At 35.2% G+C, this 15,714-nt stretch overlaps 1 protein-coding gene and 2 long non-coding RNA genes across 5 annotated transcripts in view; 2 read left to right on the forward strand and 1 right to left on the reverse strand.

Annotated features, from left to right (window-relative positions):
- Positions 1-11,273, reverse strand: part of LOC148913315 (uncharacterized) — a 22,384-nt gene extending 11,111 nt beyond the window's left edge. For 2 of the 3 annotated variants that reach the window (XR_016119097.1, XR_016119093.1), the window contains exons 1-3: positions 11,137-11,273; positions 11,010-11,036; positions 5,915-5,955 (exon numbers count right to left, since the gene is read on the reverse strand). This is a non-coding gene — a long non-coding RNA (uncharacterized LOC148913315). Of the gene's footprint in view, positions 1-5,914; positions 5,956-10,765; positions 10,882-11,009; positions 11,037-11,136 lie in introns of those variants that run through there. The other variant, XR_016119096.1, reaches the window with a different exon arrangement.
- LOC116303043 (uncharacterized) lies at positions 9,718-12,928 on the forward strand. Its single transcript, XR_016119098.1, has 4 exons — positions 9,718-9,867; positions 10,790-10,908; positions 11,548-11,682; positions 12,815-12,928. It is a non-coding gene; the product is annotated as an uncharacterized LOC116303043 (long non-coding RNA).
- A 15-nt stretch (positions 12,929-12,943) lies between these two features.
- On the forward strand, positions 12,944-15,201 carry LOC148913316 (snaclec botrocetin subunit beta-like). Its single transcript, XM_089026044.1, has 3 exons — positions 12,944-12,950; positions 13,053-13,178; positions 13,772-15,201. Exons 1-3 carry the CDS (start codon positions 12,944-12,946, stop codon positions 14,128-14,130), a joined length of 492 nt encoding a protein of 163 aa, XP_088882170.1. The 3' UTR covers positions 14,131-15,201.
- The last annotated feature ends 513 nt before the right edge of the window (positions 15,202-15,714 follow it).

Genomic DNA, 15,714 nt, shown 5'->3' on the forward strand with positions numbered 1-15,714 from the left:
TAAAACTGAAATCGTATCCCCCTACACAAAAAGTGATTTATCAATATATTTGTATTTTATTTTTGAAGTTCTCGATTTTAGAAGATTCGTGCTTTTTTTTTTCTTACTTGGAAAGGAATGTTCTGCTGGGACCCTAAGAACATCTGAATGCGTAGGATGCTTTTGAACACCCTGCTAAGATAGTCATGTCGACGTAAACAAAGGCACTTGCTACTTTTAATAGCGCTTTTTTAATTAACTCTTGTTCGAATTCAAAACAAAATGTTGGGACAGGTGATAACAGGATTATCAAGTTTTATCTGACACCACAATTGGATTTACAGCCATTCAAAGAAGCTCGTCGTTGCTTGAACACCTTGCTAAGAGAACCAGCAGAGAAACATGAAGGCCGCATTCGCTATTCTTGGGGTGCTTTCCTTCGCAATAATTTTCAGAGGAATGACCTCGTCCGAAATTACTTTCAATGCTGCCAAACAGCCTTATTATCGAACAACAGAGTTCGGCTATCTTAATTTCGATTTTCACCCAAACAGTAAACTAGAAGTAGAAAATATAAGCCAGTTCCATGCCGAGAAATACGAGCAATGTCTTGTTGCTTGTGCCCGTAACATGACTTGTTTCTCCATCAATTTTGGAAAACAGCCCATCTTCTTTAACCAAGGAAACGCCCAGTACCTCTGTGAGCTGATACCGACTGATAAATACAACTCCTGGTTAATTTTTAAATATTAGGACCCAGATTTTAACCACTACAGCATCAGGGTGAGTTTAAAAGAACTTATTTTTTAAAAACTTGCACACTTCCCAATATGGTTTTTTTCTTTTTCTTTGGTACTCGACTTTAAATTGAAATTTGAAAAATAAAATTATTTCAAAAAACTGACCTTGATTTTTTTCTTTCTTTTTTCTTTTCTTTTCTTTTCTTTTCTTGGAAATCATTTTCTGAATGTTGAAATTTTTTACTAAATTAAAAAAAAAAAAAATGTTTTTCTAAATTTTGAAAATATTTTTGTTAATATTTCAATCTATTTTCCAAACGGAGGGAGAATCTGAATTCGGCATTATTTTCTGATAATGAATTCCTGGCTTTCATTGAAAAGTTTCCCAAACTTCTATATGCCTAAAGAACAACCAAAACTATCTCAGCCAAAGTTCTACTCAACAGAATTTTTTAAATACGAAGATACGACCGATTGACTATGCTTATAATTCAGTTGAAATGTATGGATCCGCTATCTTGGTGTCCTATTGAGGGAGGACAAATATGGCGGCCATATCACGAACGTTGAATTCATCGAACACTCTAAGGCTCAGGTCAAAGTCGAACTTCACGAGCCGAACCTAATTGAAACGATGGATAACAAGGCGGTCTTCTTTGACGTCATTAGGTTTGGCTGATGTGAAGTTCAAGGTTTGACCTTGGTCATAGAGATATACTTTAATCTATTTTGAAGGAAACTGTGAGTTGAGAATGTAACGTCATTAGCCTTCTAATTAGTATAAACGTAAACCTTGAATAGTCTTTCGAACCAAACATGCTAACAAGAAATGGGAAACCCCAGTTTTAGTCTTCTTTTGTAAAGTACTTTAACGTGTGTTGAAGTGGTAAGAATAGGAGAGACATTATATTAACAATTTATCGTAGTGGCACTTAATTCAATTATTCATTCTTTTCTACGCCTTTTTTCCCCAGTCCGAGTGCAGCAAGTTTCCTTGTCTTAACAAATTCACTTGCAATCCTAACTACGGTAAAGGCGCCTACGAATGTTTGTGCCCAAGACCTCCTTACGAAGGCCAACATTGCAAAGGTATGATACTAAATCTAAGATCTGTATTTCGTAATTGTAATGTAAGAATAAAAATGACAAAAAAAGTTCATTATTACTATTGATCATTATTACTATTGATCATTATTACTATTGATCATTATTATTATTATCATTTTCTATTATTATTACTATTATTATGTATTATTATTATGTATTATTATTATGTATTATTATTATTATTTATCATTATTCTAATTATTATTATTATTATGCATTATTATTATTGTGTATTATTATTATTATGTATTATTATTATTATGTTTTATATAATTAATAATAACAATAATCTCTAATCAATAATTAATAATTTTTAAATATTTATACATTTTTTCAAGATTGTAAAAAACGAATAGAATTGGTCCATTATTTAAATATGAATATGTTAATATATAATACTTACAAAGAAGAAGGAATTATAAGATGAAAAACTGACTAATAAGGAAAATTGAAATATATATTAAACATATAACTATGTATCTTTATCTAAAAATCTACGTTAATAAGCTAAAAATCTAAATTTATAAAATGGCGCTTTCAGCAACCTGAATGTCTAATTATTATGTTTTATTATTATTATGTATTATTATTATTATGTATTATTATTATTATGTATTATTATTATCATTATCTATTATTAATACTATTATTATTATTATTATTTATTATTATTATTATTTATTATTATTATTATGTATTATTATTACTATTATTATTATTTATTATTATTATTATTTATGTATTATTATTATGTAGTAGTATTATTATTATTAATTATTATTATTATTTATTATTCATTATTATTATTATGTATTATTATTATTATTTATTATTATTTATCATTATTATTATGTATTAATATTATTTTGTATTATTATTATTATTTTGTATTATTATTATTATTATCATTTAAAAAATTTATTATTAAATTATTATTATTATCATTATCATCATCATCATCATTATCATTGATGCAGCGAACATGCTACCTGTCAAAAGTATTACTCGTTTTTCTTTTTAATCTTGACAGATGTTGATGAATGCACAACAGGACGGAATAACTGTAGTGTGAAAGCCAATTGCATTAACACCATAGGCTCGTACGAGTGCAAGTGCAAGAAGGGTTACCTTGGCGATGCCAGAAATTGCACCGAGCTTCCAAAGCGTAAGTTTTTCAAAATTTTATTTCAAACAACGCAGCTTATTATAAATGTGTTTGTTTGTGTGGTGGATGTAATGTTTTTCGCTTAATGTTTTTTTCTTTTTGCGAAAAGAATTTTTTTCAATTTTATGTAAAATTGACTCAAATTTCAATTGCATGGGTTATTATTTAGTTCAGGATTCAGAGATTCTCAAAGATTATGGCAATTCCAGTTATCTTCCCGTATTAAAGGCTTTCATGGACGAAGTGCCTGAAGATGTCGTGAACATTTCATGGACAAGATGCTGGTCAGGCAAGAATGACGGCTTTGATGTGAGAAAAACCTTCCATCCTCAATGTGATCATAAAGGACCTACAATTACGTTAGTGAGGAAGAACCAGTACATATGGGGTGGATACACTGAAGTGCCATGGACGTCATCAAGTAAGTTAACAATACCTATGGGGTGGATACACTGAAGTGCCATGGACGTCATCAGGTAAGTTAACAATACCTATGGGGTGGATACACTGACGTGTCATGGATACAAATTCACTGACGCGCATGGATACGTATACACTGACGTGTCATGGATACCGTATACACTGATGTCTTATGGATACGTATATACTGACGTGTCATGGATACGTATACACTAACGTGTCATGGATACGTATACACTGACGTCTTATGGATACGTATATACTGAAGTGTCATGGATACGTATACATTGACGTGTCATGGATACGTATACACTGACGTGTCATGGATACGTATCTGACACTGACGTGTCATGGATACGTATACATTGACGTGTCATGGATACGTATATACTGACGTGTCATAGATACGTATATACTGACGTGTCATGGATACGTATACGCTGACGTGTCATGGATACGTATATACTGACGTGTCATGGATACGTATATACTGACGTGTCATGGATACGTATACGCTGACGCGCATGGATACGTATACACTGACGTGTTATGGATAGGTATACACTGACGTGTTATGGATACGTATACACTGACTAGTTTTGGTTCCGTTTCGTTTCTTTTTATCTTACATTATATTTACATTAACAGGATCGATGGAAACTTCTACGCAGTCATTCATTTTTTCTTTATACAACATCCATGGCTTCAATCCTCAGAAATTTGAGATTGACTACAACTTTAGATACTTTGCTGTTTCGCATAAATTCTCCTCTGGACCAATATTCGGGATTGAGCACGACATCATCATAAGCAACTTTGCCAGTACTTCGGTAGGCAATTATAACAAGCCACGGTGTTACGCCCTTCCCCCTGGCTGCACACATAGTGAATACTGTAACTTCTTTACAGGCATAGCGGGCGATTATACCATCGATGACATTGAAGGGTTTTATAAGAACACCCAGCTGGAGTGAGAATTTTTTTAAGCCAATCAAATTTGAGAAAGTTTTCAAAACTGAGGTGTCAATTTTTTTATCTTGAAATTATGGATTTCCAGGCCATCAAATAGAAGAAGAAAAAAAAACGTTGTTAATAAACCAGAGGTTAATAACAGTAACACAATAACCGAACTTTAGAGTTCAGGTATATCTCCGGTCAATTTTCACAGGCTTCCTGACACCTCAGTTTTAAAGTAACGTCATTTCTACGTCACTATTTCAGAGCCCCCGAAGGGTGTAGAAATTTGCTATTTGACTAAGTTTTTCACGAGTTGATCAACTTGAAAAAGACAAGAAACTCGATGAACAAACAGTGGGCGCCCAATACGCGATTACGTACAGAAAACCCACTAAACGATCAATTGAAATATTCTAAAAATAGCATCCATGATAAGAGTGCTAATGATGGACGGGGCGCAGTGATTCCTAGAATTTTTTCTTAGTTCATTTTCATTTTCATTGTCAAAATTCGACAAAGTGGTTTTCGTTCGAGTGGAAAACAATCCGCCTTATTCGCAGCAGCACCGAATATTTCCGTATCTTATTACCCAATTTAAGAATACAGACTATATACTGACTACAAAAATTTTGTCGAAAAGACCATTTTGAATGTTACGGAATGTGGCACGTGTAAGTGCTTATGGGAGCCATTTTAAATGTTAAGGCAAGTCCTACTCAGTACACGGTCCTACACGGTGTGCATGCTGTAAGTCAGTACCGTCTGTTTCCCACTCATACGATAACCATTCTTATGGGAAGCCATTTCAATGTTACGGCATTTCGTACTGTGTGCATGCTGTAAGTCAGTACCGTATGTTTTCCACTCATACGATAACCATTCCTATGGGAAGCCATTTCAGTGTTACGGCATTTCGTACTGTGTGCATGCTGTAAGTCAGTACCGTATTTTTTCTACTTATACGATTACCATTCTTATGGGAAGCCATTTCAATGTTACGGCATGTCGTATACGTGCTGTAAGTCAGTACCGTCTGTTTCCCACTCATGCGATAACCATTCTTATGGGAAGCCATTTCAGTGTTACGGCATGTCGTACTGTGTACATGCTGTAAGTCAGTACCGTATGTTTTCCACTCATACGATAACCATTCCTATGGGAAGCGATTTCAGTGTTACGGCATTTCGTACTGTGTGCATGCTGTAAGTCAGTACCGTATTTTTTTCTACTTATACGATTACCATTCTTATGGGAAGCCATTTCAATGTTACGGCATGTCGTAACGTGTACGTGCTGTAAGTCAGTACCGTATGTTTTCCACTCATACGATAACCATTCTTATGCGGAAAGCCACTTCAATGTTACGGCATGTAGTACCGTGTACGTGCTGCAAGTCAGTACCGTATGTTTTCCACATATACAAAACCATTCTTAACTTAGGGATAAACCATTAGATAATTGATGGGAGGTTGCAGGAATTTGGTTGCATGATATTTATCTTTTTGGCTCAACCCTTACACAATTTCAATAAAAATCTTTCACTCACCCCAATCTAGTCTTCGTCTTTTCTTGAACAGTGTACTGTATCTATAAGTAATGACCAAACCAATTAACTTAAGGCAATTCGAAGATGGTAATGTTGAAGAAAACTGACCTACGGTCGCCCATCAGGGAAATCCTGTCAGTATCACTATGTTGTGGTTTTGTGAAAATGAGCGAAAAAATGAGCGAAAGAATGAGCGAAAGAATGAGCGAAAGAATGAGCGAAAGAATGAGCGAAAGAATGAGCGAAAGAATGAGCGAAAGAATGAGCGAAAGAATGAGCGAAAGAATGAACGAAAGAATGAGCGAAAGAATGAGCGAAAGAATGAACGAAAGAATGAACGAAAGAATGAACGAAAGAATGAGCGAAAGAATGAACGAAAGAATGAGCGAAAGAATGAACGAAAGAATGAGCGAAAGAATGAGCGAAAGAATGAGCGAAAGAATGAACGAAAGAATGAACGAAAGAATGAACGAAAGAATGAACGAAAGAATGAGCGAAAGAATGAGCGAAAGAATGAGCGAAAAAAGTTGGAAATTTACGAATGCGCTTGTAGCACGTGGTAGGCAAGATGGCGGCAACTAACGAAGGTGCAGACAAGGTAAGTGCATTGTTTACTGTTCATAAGTCAGTTTGCGAAAATATATAGTTTGCCAGCCTTAGTTAGAATGGTTCATTTACAGTTCAAACTGACTTCATACAAACAAACATTCCGCTGTAAATATGTGACACTTTTATTGTAAGTAAAACGTTTCTAGCTAGTGTTTGTAAATTTGTTTGGAAAGTGGAATGGAAACTTTGTTCCATCAACATTCCACTCATTATAAAAAGGTTTAGATAAAGTTTAAATAATTTAATTTGATTGCTTGAACTGTTTACATGTATTTTTTTCTTTTTATACTTCATTCTTTACAGTCCTAATGCATTGTAATTATTTTCTCGCCATGTACTTTTACGAGAGTTATAAAACCGAAGCTTATTTTTTCTACGAAGGTTATTATGGTTACCTGAAAGTTTATTGGGATTAATACAAATCTAAATTACTACTTTGTAACAAACATTTTCACTAAGATAATAAATGATTCTGCAATTTCTTTGTCATTCAAACAATTTCTAAAGCAATTATCTTCGAAGCGTAGATAGAGCTTGAAAGAAAACACATTTTGTACGATATTTTTCACTCACCTAAAGTAGAAAGTGCAAGATATATAGCTTGTAATTTCCCTTATCCTTGTACCACATCGTCAGGAAATAATTTGTCATAAGAGTTGTTAAAAAGGAGTTAAATTTTTTTTTTCTGTCAGAGATGTTGACTTTTCATTGTGAACCTTTGCATTCAGAAGAAAGACGTCGATATACCAAAAAAGTGCTATTTCGCCGTCAATCAAATGCTATGAGCCAATCACGCGCGGCAATCCTGAGGCTTTATAATATGGCTGCTCTCTTTTGATCAAACTTATAATGGAGAATCGCGAGACTATGCATGCCAAATAGACCAACATGTTGCTATTTATGTTTTCATGGAACCATGATTTCAAACTGCCAGGGCCGCCAGTTTTTAATTTTCGAAGATTGATTCTATCTTTGTAGAGAAACTTTTCAAATTGAAGTGTTTGTCTTTCTCGTCAACCACTAGATACGAACGAGGGCCTCTTTCAAGGAGTTAGGGTACCCCTACCACTAGGTTTGCCCTACCTAGACCTAATAGTTTAGTACTAGGGCTACCCTATCTTCTATACATGATTGTCTTCGGACTATATATTTTAATGCCTTTGCAAGCGTTAAAAATATGTGCCATTTTCGAGCTGTATTTTTTTACAAATAAATTAAGCTATAGCTAGATAAAACTTTTGTGATAAACTTTAAACATTATTTTGTTAATTAGTAGTAATTTTGCCCCGAAAAATTTCAAAGTTACTCATTTATTTACGAAAATTCAACGGCCTGCTGTGACCTGAACTTATTAGTAAAGCGTTTTATTTCATTAATTGTGCAGTGCTTGTTTACCCTTTATTTAGGCTCAATATTTATCTTACTTAACAATATTGTGCAGCCAGTCTTTATTATATATTCGTACTCGCTTTCATCTAACGCCTTTAAAGTTTTTCATTAACTCTTGTTAAGGCTCCTAAAACGGAGGGGGTGTCTCCCAAATTGTGTCATTTTTGTGTCACTTTTAATTATGTAACGGTAATATTTTGGAACGGACTTCCAAAGGAGTCATTGACCGATTTGGGAATATTAGAAAACGAATTGAAAAGGAGTTGTAGTTTTAGTATCAAGACGTATATTCTAATGGTAATAAAAGGAACGCTGTAAATAATTAATGCACATTTCTTAACTTGTAATAAGTTTTGGAACAGCCTTTAAAAGAATTTATTGACAATTTGGGAATATTAGAAAACGAATTCAAAAAGAATTGTAGTTTTAGTATCGACGTATATTCTGATTCTAATAAAAGGAACGATGTATTGCAGAAAATAATTAATACACATTTCTTAACTTGTAATAAGTTTTGGGACAGCTTTCAAAAAAAGCCATTCACAATTTGTGAATATTAGAAAACGAATTCAAAAGCTAGGAATGGTCCCTTCTCAAAATTGTCTTGAATGTGAGGCTAAAATGGAAATACAAAAGAAATGCCACAAATTCCATAGAGAAAAAGTTTGTATTTCTATGTTAGCGTTGCATTCAGGACAATTTTAAGAAGGGTCCATTGCGGTTTTAGGGGTACCAAAACTTAATAAGAGGAGAAGAAATTGTATTAAATAATGTACCATGCATTTCTTTACTTGTAATTATATATAGTTACATATAGTTATTAGTTTGGAACAGACTAACAAAGCACTCATTGACAATGTGGAATATTAGAAACAAATTTAAAAGTAATTCTCTATATATAATCGATTTCTCCGGCCTCTTTCTTAAACAATGAAAGGGATATTATTCTTCTTTTCTTTGCTCTGGGATTAGACTGCGGAATTAATTATAGAGCCCATACAAACTTCAATTTTCAGAACTTCAAACTTCAGAACCCTTGCTGTTCACATCAGTTGGTTAATAAAATGTTAGGACAGGTTTTGACAAGTTTCTAATATTTGATGAACATTTAGCCTCCAACGCATTGAGTGCTTTGCTTCGCTATCGTTCATGGATAGATCGGGGGGGAGGCGGGCGAAAAGGTCTGGGCCTCCTACTTTGGGACTTTTTTTTTTCTTCACTTCTTCGAGGTCCAAGGTCGAATTTCTTTGGTAGCATAGATTTCCTTAGATTTCCTCTGGGTTATTTCTTTTTACATAGTCAGCGGCGAGATTCGTCTAACGTCGAATTTTTTGTCCCCCCCCCACCCCCCCCCCCCCCCCCCCCGCCCTTCTCAGATTCCCAGATTTTTCCTCTGTAATTATATTTTTCATCTTCATCCCCGATGATCTTTCCTAATAAGTAAATATAATTATTTATATTCTTCAGTTTTTATTCAAAACAAAACTTTGGAACAGGTGACGACAGGATCGTCAAGTTATATCTGGCACCAAAATTGGATCCACAATCATTCAAAGAAGCTCGTCGTCGAGTGAATACCTTGCTAAGAGAACCAGCAGAGAAGCATGAAGGCATTCGCTATTCTTTGGGTGCTTTCCTTCGCTATAATTTTTAGAGAAACTACCTCGTCCGAAATTACTTTCAATGCTGCCAAACAGCCTTATTATAGAACACCAAAGTTCGGCTATCTTAACTTCGTTCTTCACCCAAACAGTACACTAGAAGTGGAAAACAAACGCCGTCTTGTTGCTTGTGCCAGTAACATGACTTGTTTCTCCATCAACTTTGGAAAACAGCCCATCTTCTTTTACGATGGGAACCCTCAGTACCTCTGTGAGCTGTTAGCGACTGATAAATACAACTCTTCGTCCAAGTATAAAAGCAAGAATCCAGGATTTGATCACTACAGCATCAGGGTGAGTTTGAAATCTCATTTTCTAAATTTATTTATTATTTATTTATTGTACTTGTTTATTTTTTGGACATTTAACTCGATTTTTTGTAGCTTTTCAGGTATTAAGGAAACGGTACGTTTGTCAGTGAAACAATTCCTAAGTTTTCATTTCATTCAGTTTCTAGTCTTCTGTGAAAAATGGGGACGACCAATTATATGACTTATATGACTTATTTTTGACAGCTTTTCATGTTTACCTTGTTCGTGCGCTTTTACCGTAAAAAGGGTGAACTTCCACGTATTCTGACAGCTTAAACGATGTCGGGGACCCCCATTTTTTATTTGTTTATTTTACTTCTAGTATGATGTTCTCTCATTGTGCGAAAAATTAAAAAATCTAACGATGGGGTCTTTTGCCCACGAACGTCCTTTGACTAAAATTTTGAGCGATTTCCAATGTATAATATAATTTTACCCTCGATATCTCAAACTTTGTTTCAAGACATAACGAGTCAACATACGCTAGAATCGTTGACTTTATTTTAAAGCAACTGTAATTTGCGAAACACAAAATGTGTTAGTTCATTCCTGTGAAACACTGTTTTCATCACACTATGAAAATACACGATAAAGTGGGGTCAGCAGAAAGTCATTTTAGCTAGTCTCTTAGTAGAACAAGCTTTGCTGCTTATTCCTATGTTATAGCCAAATAAATACTGTAAATAATGTAGTAAATTACATATACTAAACCCCTGGCAAGAATATAGAAAATTGGTACAATGCAAGCCAGCTGTAATAGCCATACGCTAAACAAAATTTTTGTTTTACGAGTCGATTCTAACTGTTGAGCCGGAGAACGAATGTTTTTTCGAGAGGCCACCTATCAATAGCTTATTATAGATAACTGTATTTATCTCTCTTTCTTTTCTACTTTTTTTGTCCAGTCCAACTGCAGCAAGTCTCCCTTAGTGTCTTCACGATTTCACTTGCATTCCTGACTACGATAACGACACCTACGAATGTTTGTGCCCAAGACCTGCTTACGAAGGCAAACATTGCAAAGGTATGAACTTCACTAATTAAATATGAGATTAGTATTTCGTAATCGTAAGATTATAAAAAAACTCGAAGCACACAAGAGAACCAACAAACAACTCTACTCACCACAGGCAGCACAAACAGGATTCCTAGCTGTCATGGTATATAAGAGAATGAGTGTGAGTTCATAGTTGATAATTTCATATTTCACTCAACAATTTGCTTCAAAACTTGCTTTAGTCGTTACTTGTACCTTGATCAATCTTCTGGAAAATATCATAGCTCTCTTACATTCCCTTATTTTTGTACATTACGTCATAGCCGCCATGTTGGTTGACGATACAAAGCATTTCTCATTAGCTTCTCTCGTTAGATCGACCAAGATGGCTGTTTCAATGTTATTTATATCTCAGGGGGGTTTTTCGGTCACGTGGTTGCACTCCAAGGATAAACTATACACAGGAGCCTTGTTTGGGCTGCCTGTGTGCACAGATTCGACAGCGAGTCCGGGAACCCATCTATTTTTAGAATAACTGCGCGGCCGGCTATTGAACTCGGGTCGTATTGAAGAAAGGAGGCGCTTTAGCAGCGTACACCGCCCGTGCTGATTACATACTCGTCAAATTTTTTAAATGATTACTTTTTTTTTTTTGAATCTTGACAGATGTTAATGAATGCACCTCAGGACATCATGACTGCAGTGTGAACGCCACTTGTACCAACACCATTGGCTCGTTTAACTGCACGTGCAAAAATGGTTACCTTGGCAACGGCAGAAACTGTACAGAACAACCAACGAGTAAGTTCTTCAAAATTTTATTTCAAATAATATGCAGCTCATAATTATTCTATGTTTTCATCCCTCTTGCGTTTTAAATTCCTGCATATTTCCGTTATAGTCAAAAAACTTTACCTTTGAACACTTTGTGTGCGAAAACTGATATGTAACTTCAAACGATTCCACGCCTTATGAGTCTTTCGTTTTAATCTTTCTTTCAAGTTTAAATCCTTAGAAGTTAAATCAATTAAGAATCAAAATGAATTTAATTTGCATCATGATAAAGGTGCGCTTTAAACTTGTTGATACAATTAGTATAGCTAATCATAAGATTTCGTGTTCAATAGTCCCCTTCACGGTTCCCTGCGCCATCTTGAAAGGTAGCCGGGCCTTTGTATCCAAGCGAGACGAACGTTGAGCTTGCAATGATAGAGACCTTTTTTTTAACACCTTGGACAATTATTCACAGGTCTCTATCATTGAAAGCTCACCGTTTGTCTCGCTTCAATACAAAGGCCCGGCTACCTTTCAAGATGGCGCAGGGAACCGTGAAGGGGACTATTTGGAACTAATTCCCACGAGTGCCGGTGTTGTTCAAAGAGTAGAAATCCCACGTGACCGTAGGTCGAGTGTTATTTCAGCTCTTTGCAAAACACACAAGTGCGAATTATTCGAAAAATTGAACTAGAAAATTGACGGATTACTTATGATATTATGCATGACGCGCATGCGCATTTTATTTAATCCATAATATATTTTGTAAAATTCGTTCGTTTTGGTAACCTAAACCTAAATGCATTTTATTCATTCAATCCCACATTTCATTCTTTTAATCATCTAAACTATTTCTAAATTATGTCAGTAATGTATGTAGACCACCCCTCCCCTCCCTATCAGTCATATAAGACCACCCCTCCCCTAGCTGCTACGGTATACTATGGGGACGGGGGTGGGGTGGGTAAACAACTCTTTCAGTAAAAGAAACGGTAACTAGATGGAGGTTGTGATGAATAGTATATAGTCTTGCTATTACATACTAACAAATAAACTCTGACAGCTAATAAGTAGTGTCCAGAGTTATTTGAGTGTTAGTAGAGCGACCGAATGGGCCTTCTAAACATAAACAAAACTAAAAAATGTAATTTCTTTTAAGCCGTTTCAGACCCATGCCACAGCAATCCTTGTTTAAATGCCGGAACTTGCCAAGTTCAAAGACAAGAATACACATGTATATGTGCTGGTCAAACGACTGGAGCAAACTGTGAAAACGAAGGTAATTGGTATGTATTGTAATTGCTGTTTCAGTAAAAGAAACGGTAACTAGATGGAGAGGTTGTGGTGAATAGTATATAGTCTAACATAAACAAAACCAAGAAATGTATTTTTTAAAGCCGCTTCAGACCCATGCCACAGCAGTCCTTGTTTAAATGGTGGGACTTGCCAAGTTCAAGGACAAGAATATACATGTATATGTGCTGGTCAAACGACAGGAGCAAACTGTGAAACTAGTGACAAAGGTAATTGGTATGATGATGCTGTCTTAGCAAAACGACAAGCAACTGTTTTATGTGTTTACGTTGTTTTGTTTTGTTTTGTTTTCTGTTTTTTTGCTTGATGCAATTTCTATGCTTTTTTGAGTGTTCTACAGCTTTAGAAGTGTTTTATATATGTGTTTATATCTTTATCTGTTGATGTGTTTTTGTTTTGTTTTGTTTTGTTTTGTTTTGTTTCTTTTTGTTTTGTTTTGTTTTGTTTCTTTTTGTTTTGTTTTGTTTTGTTTCTTTTTGTTTTGTTTTGTTTTGTTTCTTTTTGTTTTGCTTCTTTTTGTTTTGTTTTGTTTTGTTTTTGTTTTGTTTCTTTTTGTTTTGTTTTGTTTTGTCTCTTTTTGTTTTGTTTTGTTTTGTTTCTTTTTGTTTTGTTTTGTTTTGTTTTGTTTCTTTTTGTTTTGTTTTGTTTTGTTTTGTTTTGCTTTGTTTTTTTTTTTGCTTGATGTGATTACTATTTTGAGTGTTCTACAGCTTTAGGAGTCAGTGTCATTTTATCAGAGCAAGAACATAGCTACCTGGTAAGCCTGATCTATTTGTTAAATCCACCGTTTGTATTTTTTCAGTTTGCACTGGTAGTTGGACCTCCAAGCAAGGCAATTGCTACCTTGTTATTAACGAATATTTACCTTGGAACGACGCAGAAAGCCGTTGTGTGAGTGAGGGGGGACATCTGGTTTCAATACATAGCGAATCCGAAAACGAAGCGGTAGTTAATTTAATTGGAATGGAATTCTGGATTGGATTGAGTGATACCGAAACAGAAGGCACTTATAAATGGACTGATGGTACACAATTTGACTTCAATAAGTTTGAGAAGTCGTTAGCAGCTGGTAAGGGCTGTATACTTGCGGAGGCATCCACTGGTAAGTGGAAAAAAATAGGCTGCACCAGTGGGTACAAACAGTTTATCTGTAAGTATTAGGACCAACTAATCCTAAATCTTAAAAAAAATCATTAAAACCCAAGAATAACCTTATTATACAGTATCTTGCTATAAATATACGTCTCCTTTTTCCCCTTTATACTATAGTACGACATTCTCGTTCCCAGACCTTACTCATTAGCCAAATCGTAGGCTTATGGGAAACCCTGCAGAGCAGGAGCCAAAAACCTTGCGACCAGGTCGTCAAAGTGCTTGTCCATCTCAGGACCGCTGACTATAAAACGCCGGCTCAACCTTTCTAACGGCTTGTTTTAAGAGACTATCGTCTATTTGCAATAGTTTTTTATGTTCAACAAATGGTTACTTACAATATGAGTTTCTCTTTGTATTTTGTATTAATTTAAGGTCGCTGACTACTTTAGCAAAAAGTAATTAGAAAACTCAGAAAGCTATATTTACAGTTTGACGATGATGGTGATGATGATTATAATAATTCGACTCACTCGAATCGAGTATTTTTACCTAACTTAGTCGCGTGAGTGTGGGCGACCAAACCAAAAAACTCGCGATCGATTCGACTTTCTGGAGTCGACTGAGTTAGGAGGGTAAAGAGGGTCTGTATTCAGTCACTATTAAATGTGCAGCCTTGCGTAACAATTAGTATAAAATGGGTAGAACACAAGGATAGTTCCATAATCGGTGAAGCCAACTGTCGCACGAGGGGGTGTACCATATGAGGAAGGTAATGCTGTGACTTATTTTAAATGAAGACACAGGGAAGTTTCTGACATATAACTTTTCTCGGCGTTCCTTTTTCTTTTCTTCCCACCCTCCTTTGACAAATTAAGTAGCCATCTGCTCCCTCTACTATACGGACTCGTGTATTTCCCATAACTTACTATTTACTCCGTTCTGGAGCATTGTTGCACCTTGAATATATTACTATAGCTTAGTTGTATTCTCTACTTTCACATCCCCATAATGCCTTGCGTCTTTGGGGGGTAACCAATCAAAAAACTGTCCCAAATTGAAAGGTTTCTTAATTGAATTTATATTATACCTGCTTTTATCTGTACAATACTGATTATCAGTTTATTCCAAGTTATTTTTGCGTGTACAGATCATCAAGAGTTTTGGTCTTACAGAAAATGTTAAAAATTTACCTTAAACGTCTTGAAGCTTCCATCTTTTTCTGTTTTTTACTTCTTCATTTTATCTTTGAATACCAAACAAGGTATTGTCAACATTGTCTGATCAGCCTTAGCAAAATAAGTGGGTTTTTACCCTCTGGTTACAACCCCAAAGACGCAAAGGATTATGGGGATGTGAAAGTAGAAAAAAGATATTAGAGTGCAAAGGTCAAGGTCAAGAAGTTCTATAACATTTTCGTACCCATACCTTACTCAATAGCCAAATCGTTCAGTGAAATGAGTAGGGTCTGGGAATAAGAATGACTGTTAAAATAACACAGGAATACCGACGACTTTTCGCGAGTTTACGTTGGGTTTCCTGAGAAAAAACTGGATTGAGCTGGCATGCCAGTTTTTCGCTCAATCCGGAATGGCTAATTTTATATCATACTACTGTTCTTGAAAGTGAACTTCAACGCAGAGAAATCCCAAT

The sequence above is a fragment of the Actinia tenebrosa genome, unplaced genomic scaffold, assembly GCF_029948245.1.
Source record: "Actinia tenebrosa isolate PJP-AT-01 unplaced genomic scaffold, QUT_ActTen_1.0 PGA_scaffold0__85_contigs__length_37466705, whole genome shotgun sequence".
Taxonomy (NCBI): Eukaryota; Metazoa; Cnidaria; class Anthozoa; order Actiniaria; family Actiniidae; genus Actinia; species Actinia tenebrosa.

What these genes read in the sequence shown, in the direction of transcription:
- LOC148913316 (XM_089026044.1), top strand. An exon ending in CTGTGAAACTAGTGACAAAG is followed by an intron (nt 13,179 to 13,771) that starts GTAATTGGTATG and finishes GTATTTTTTCAG; the next exon opens with TTTGCACTGGTAGTTGGACC.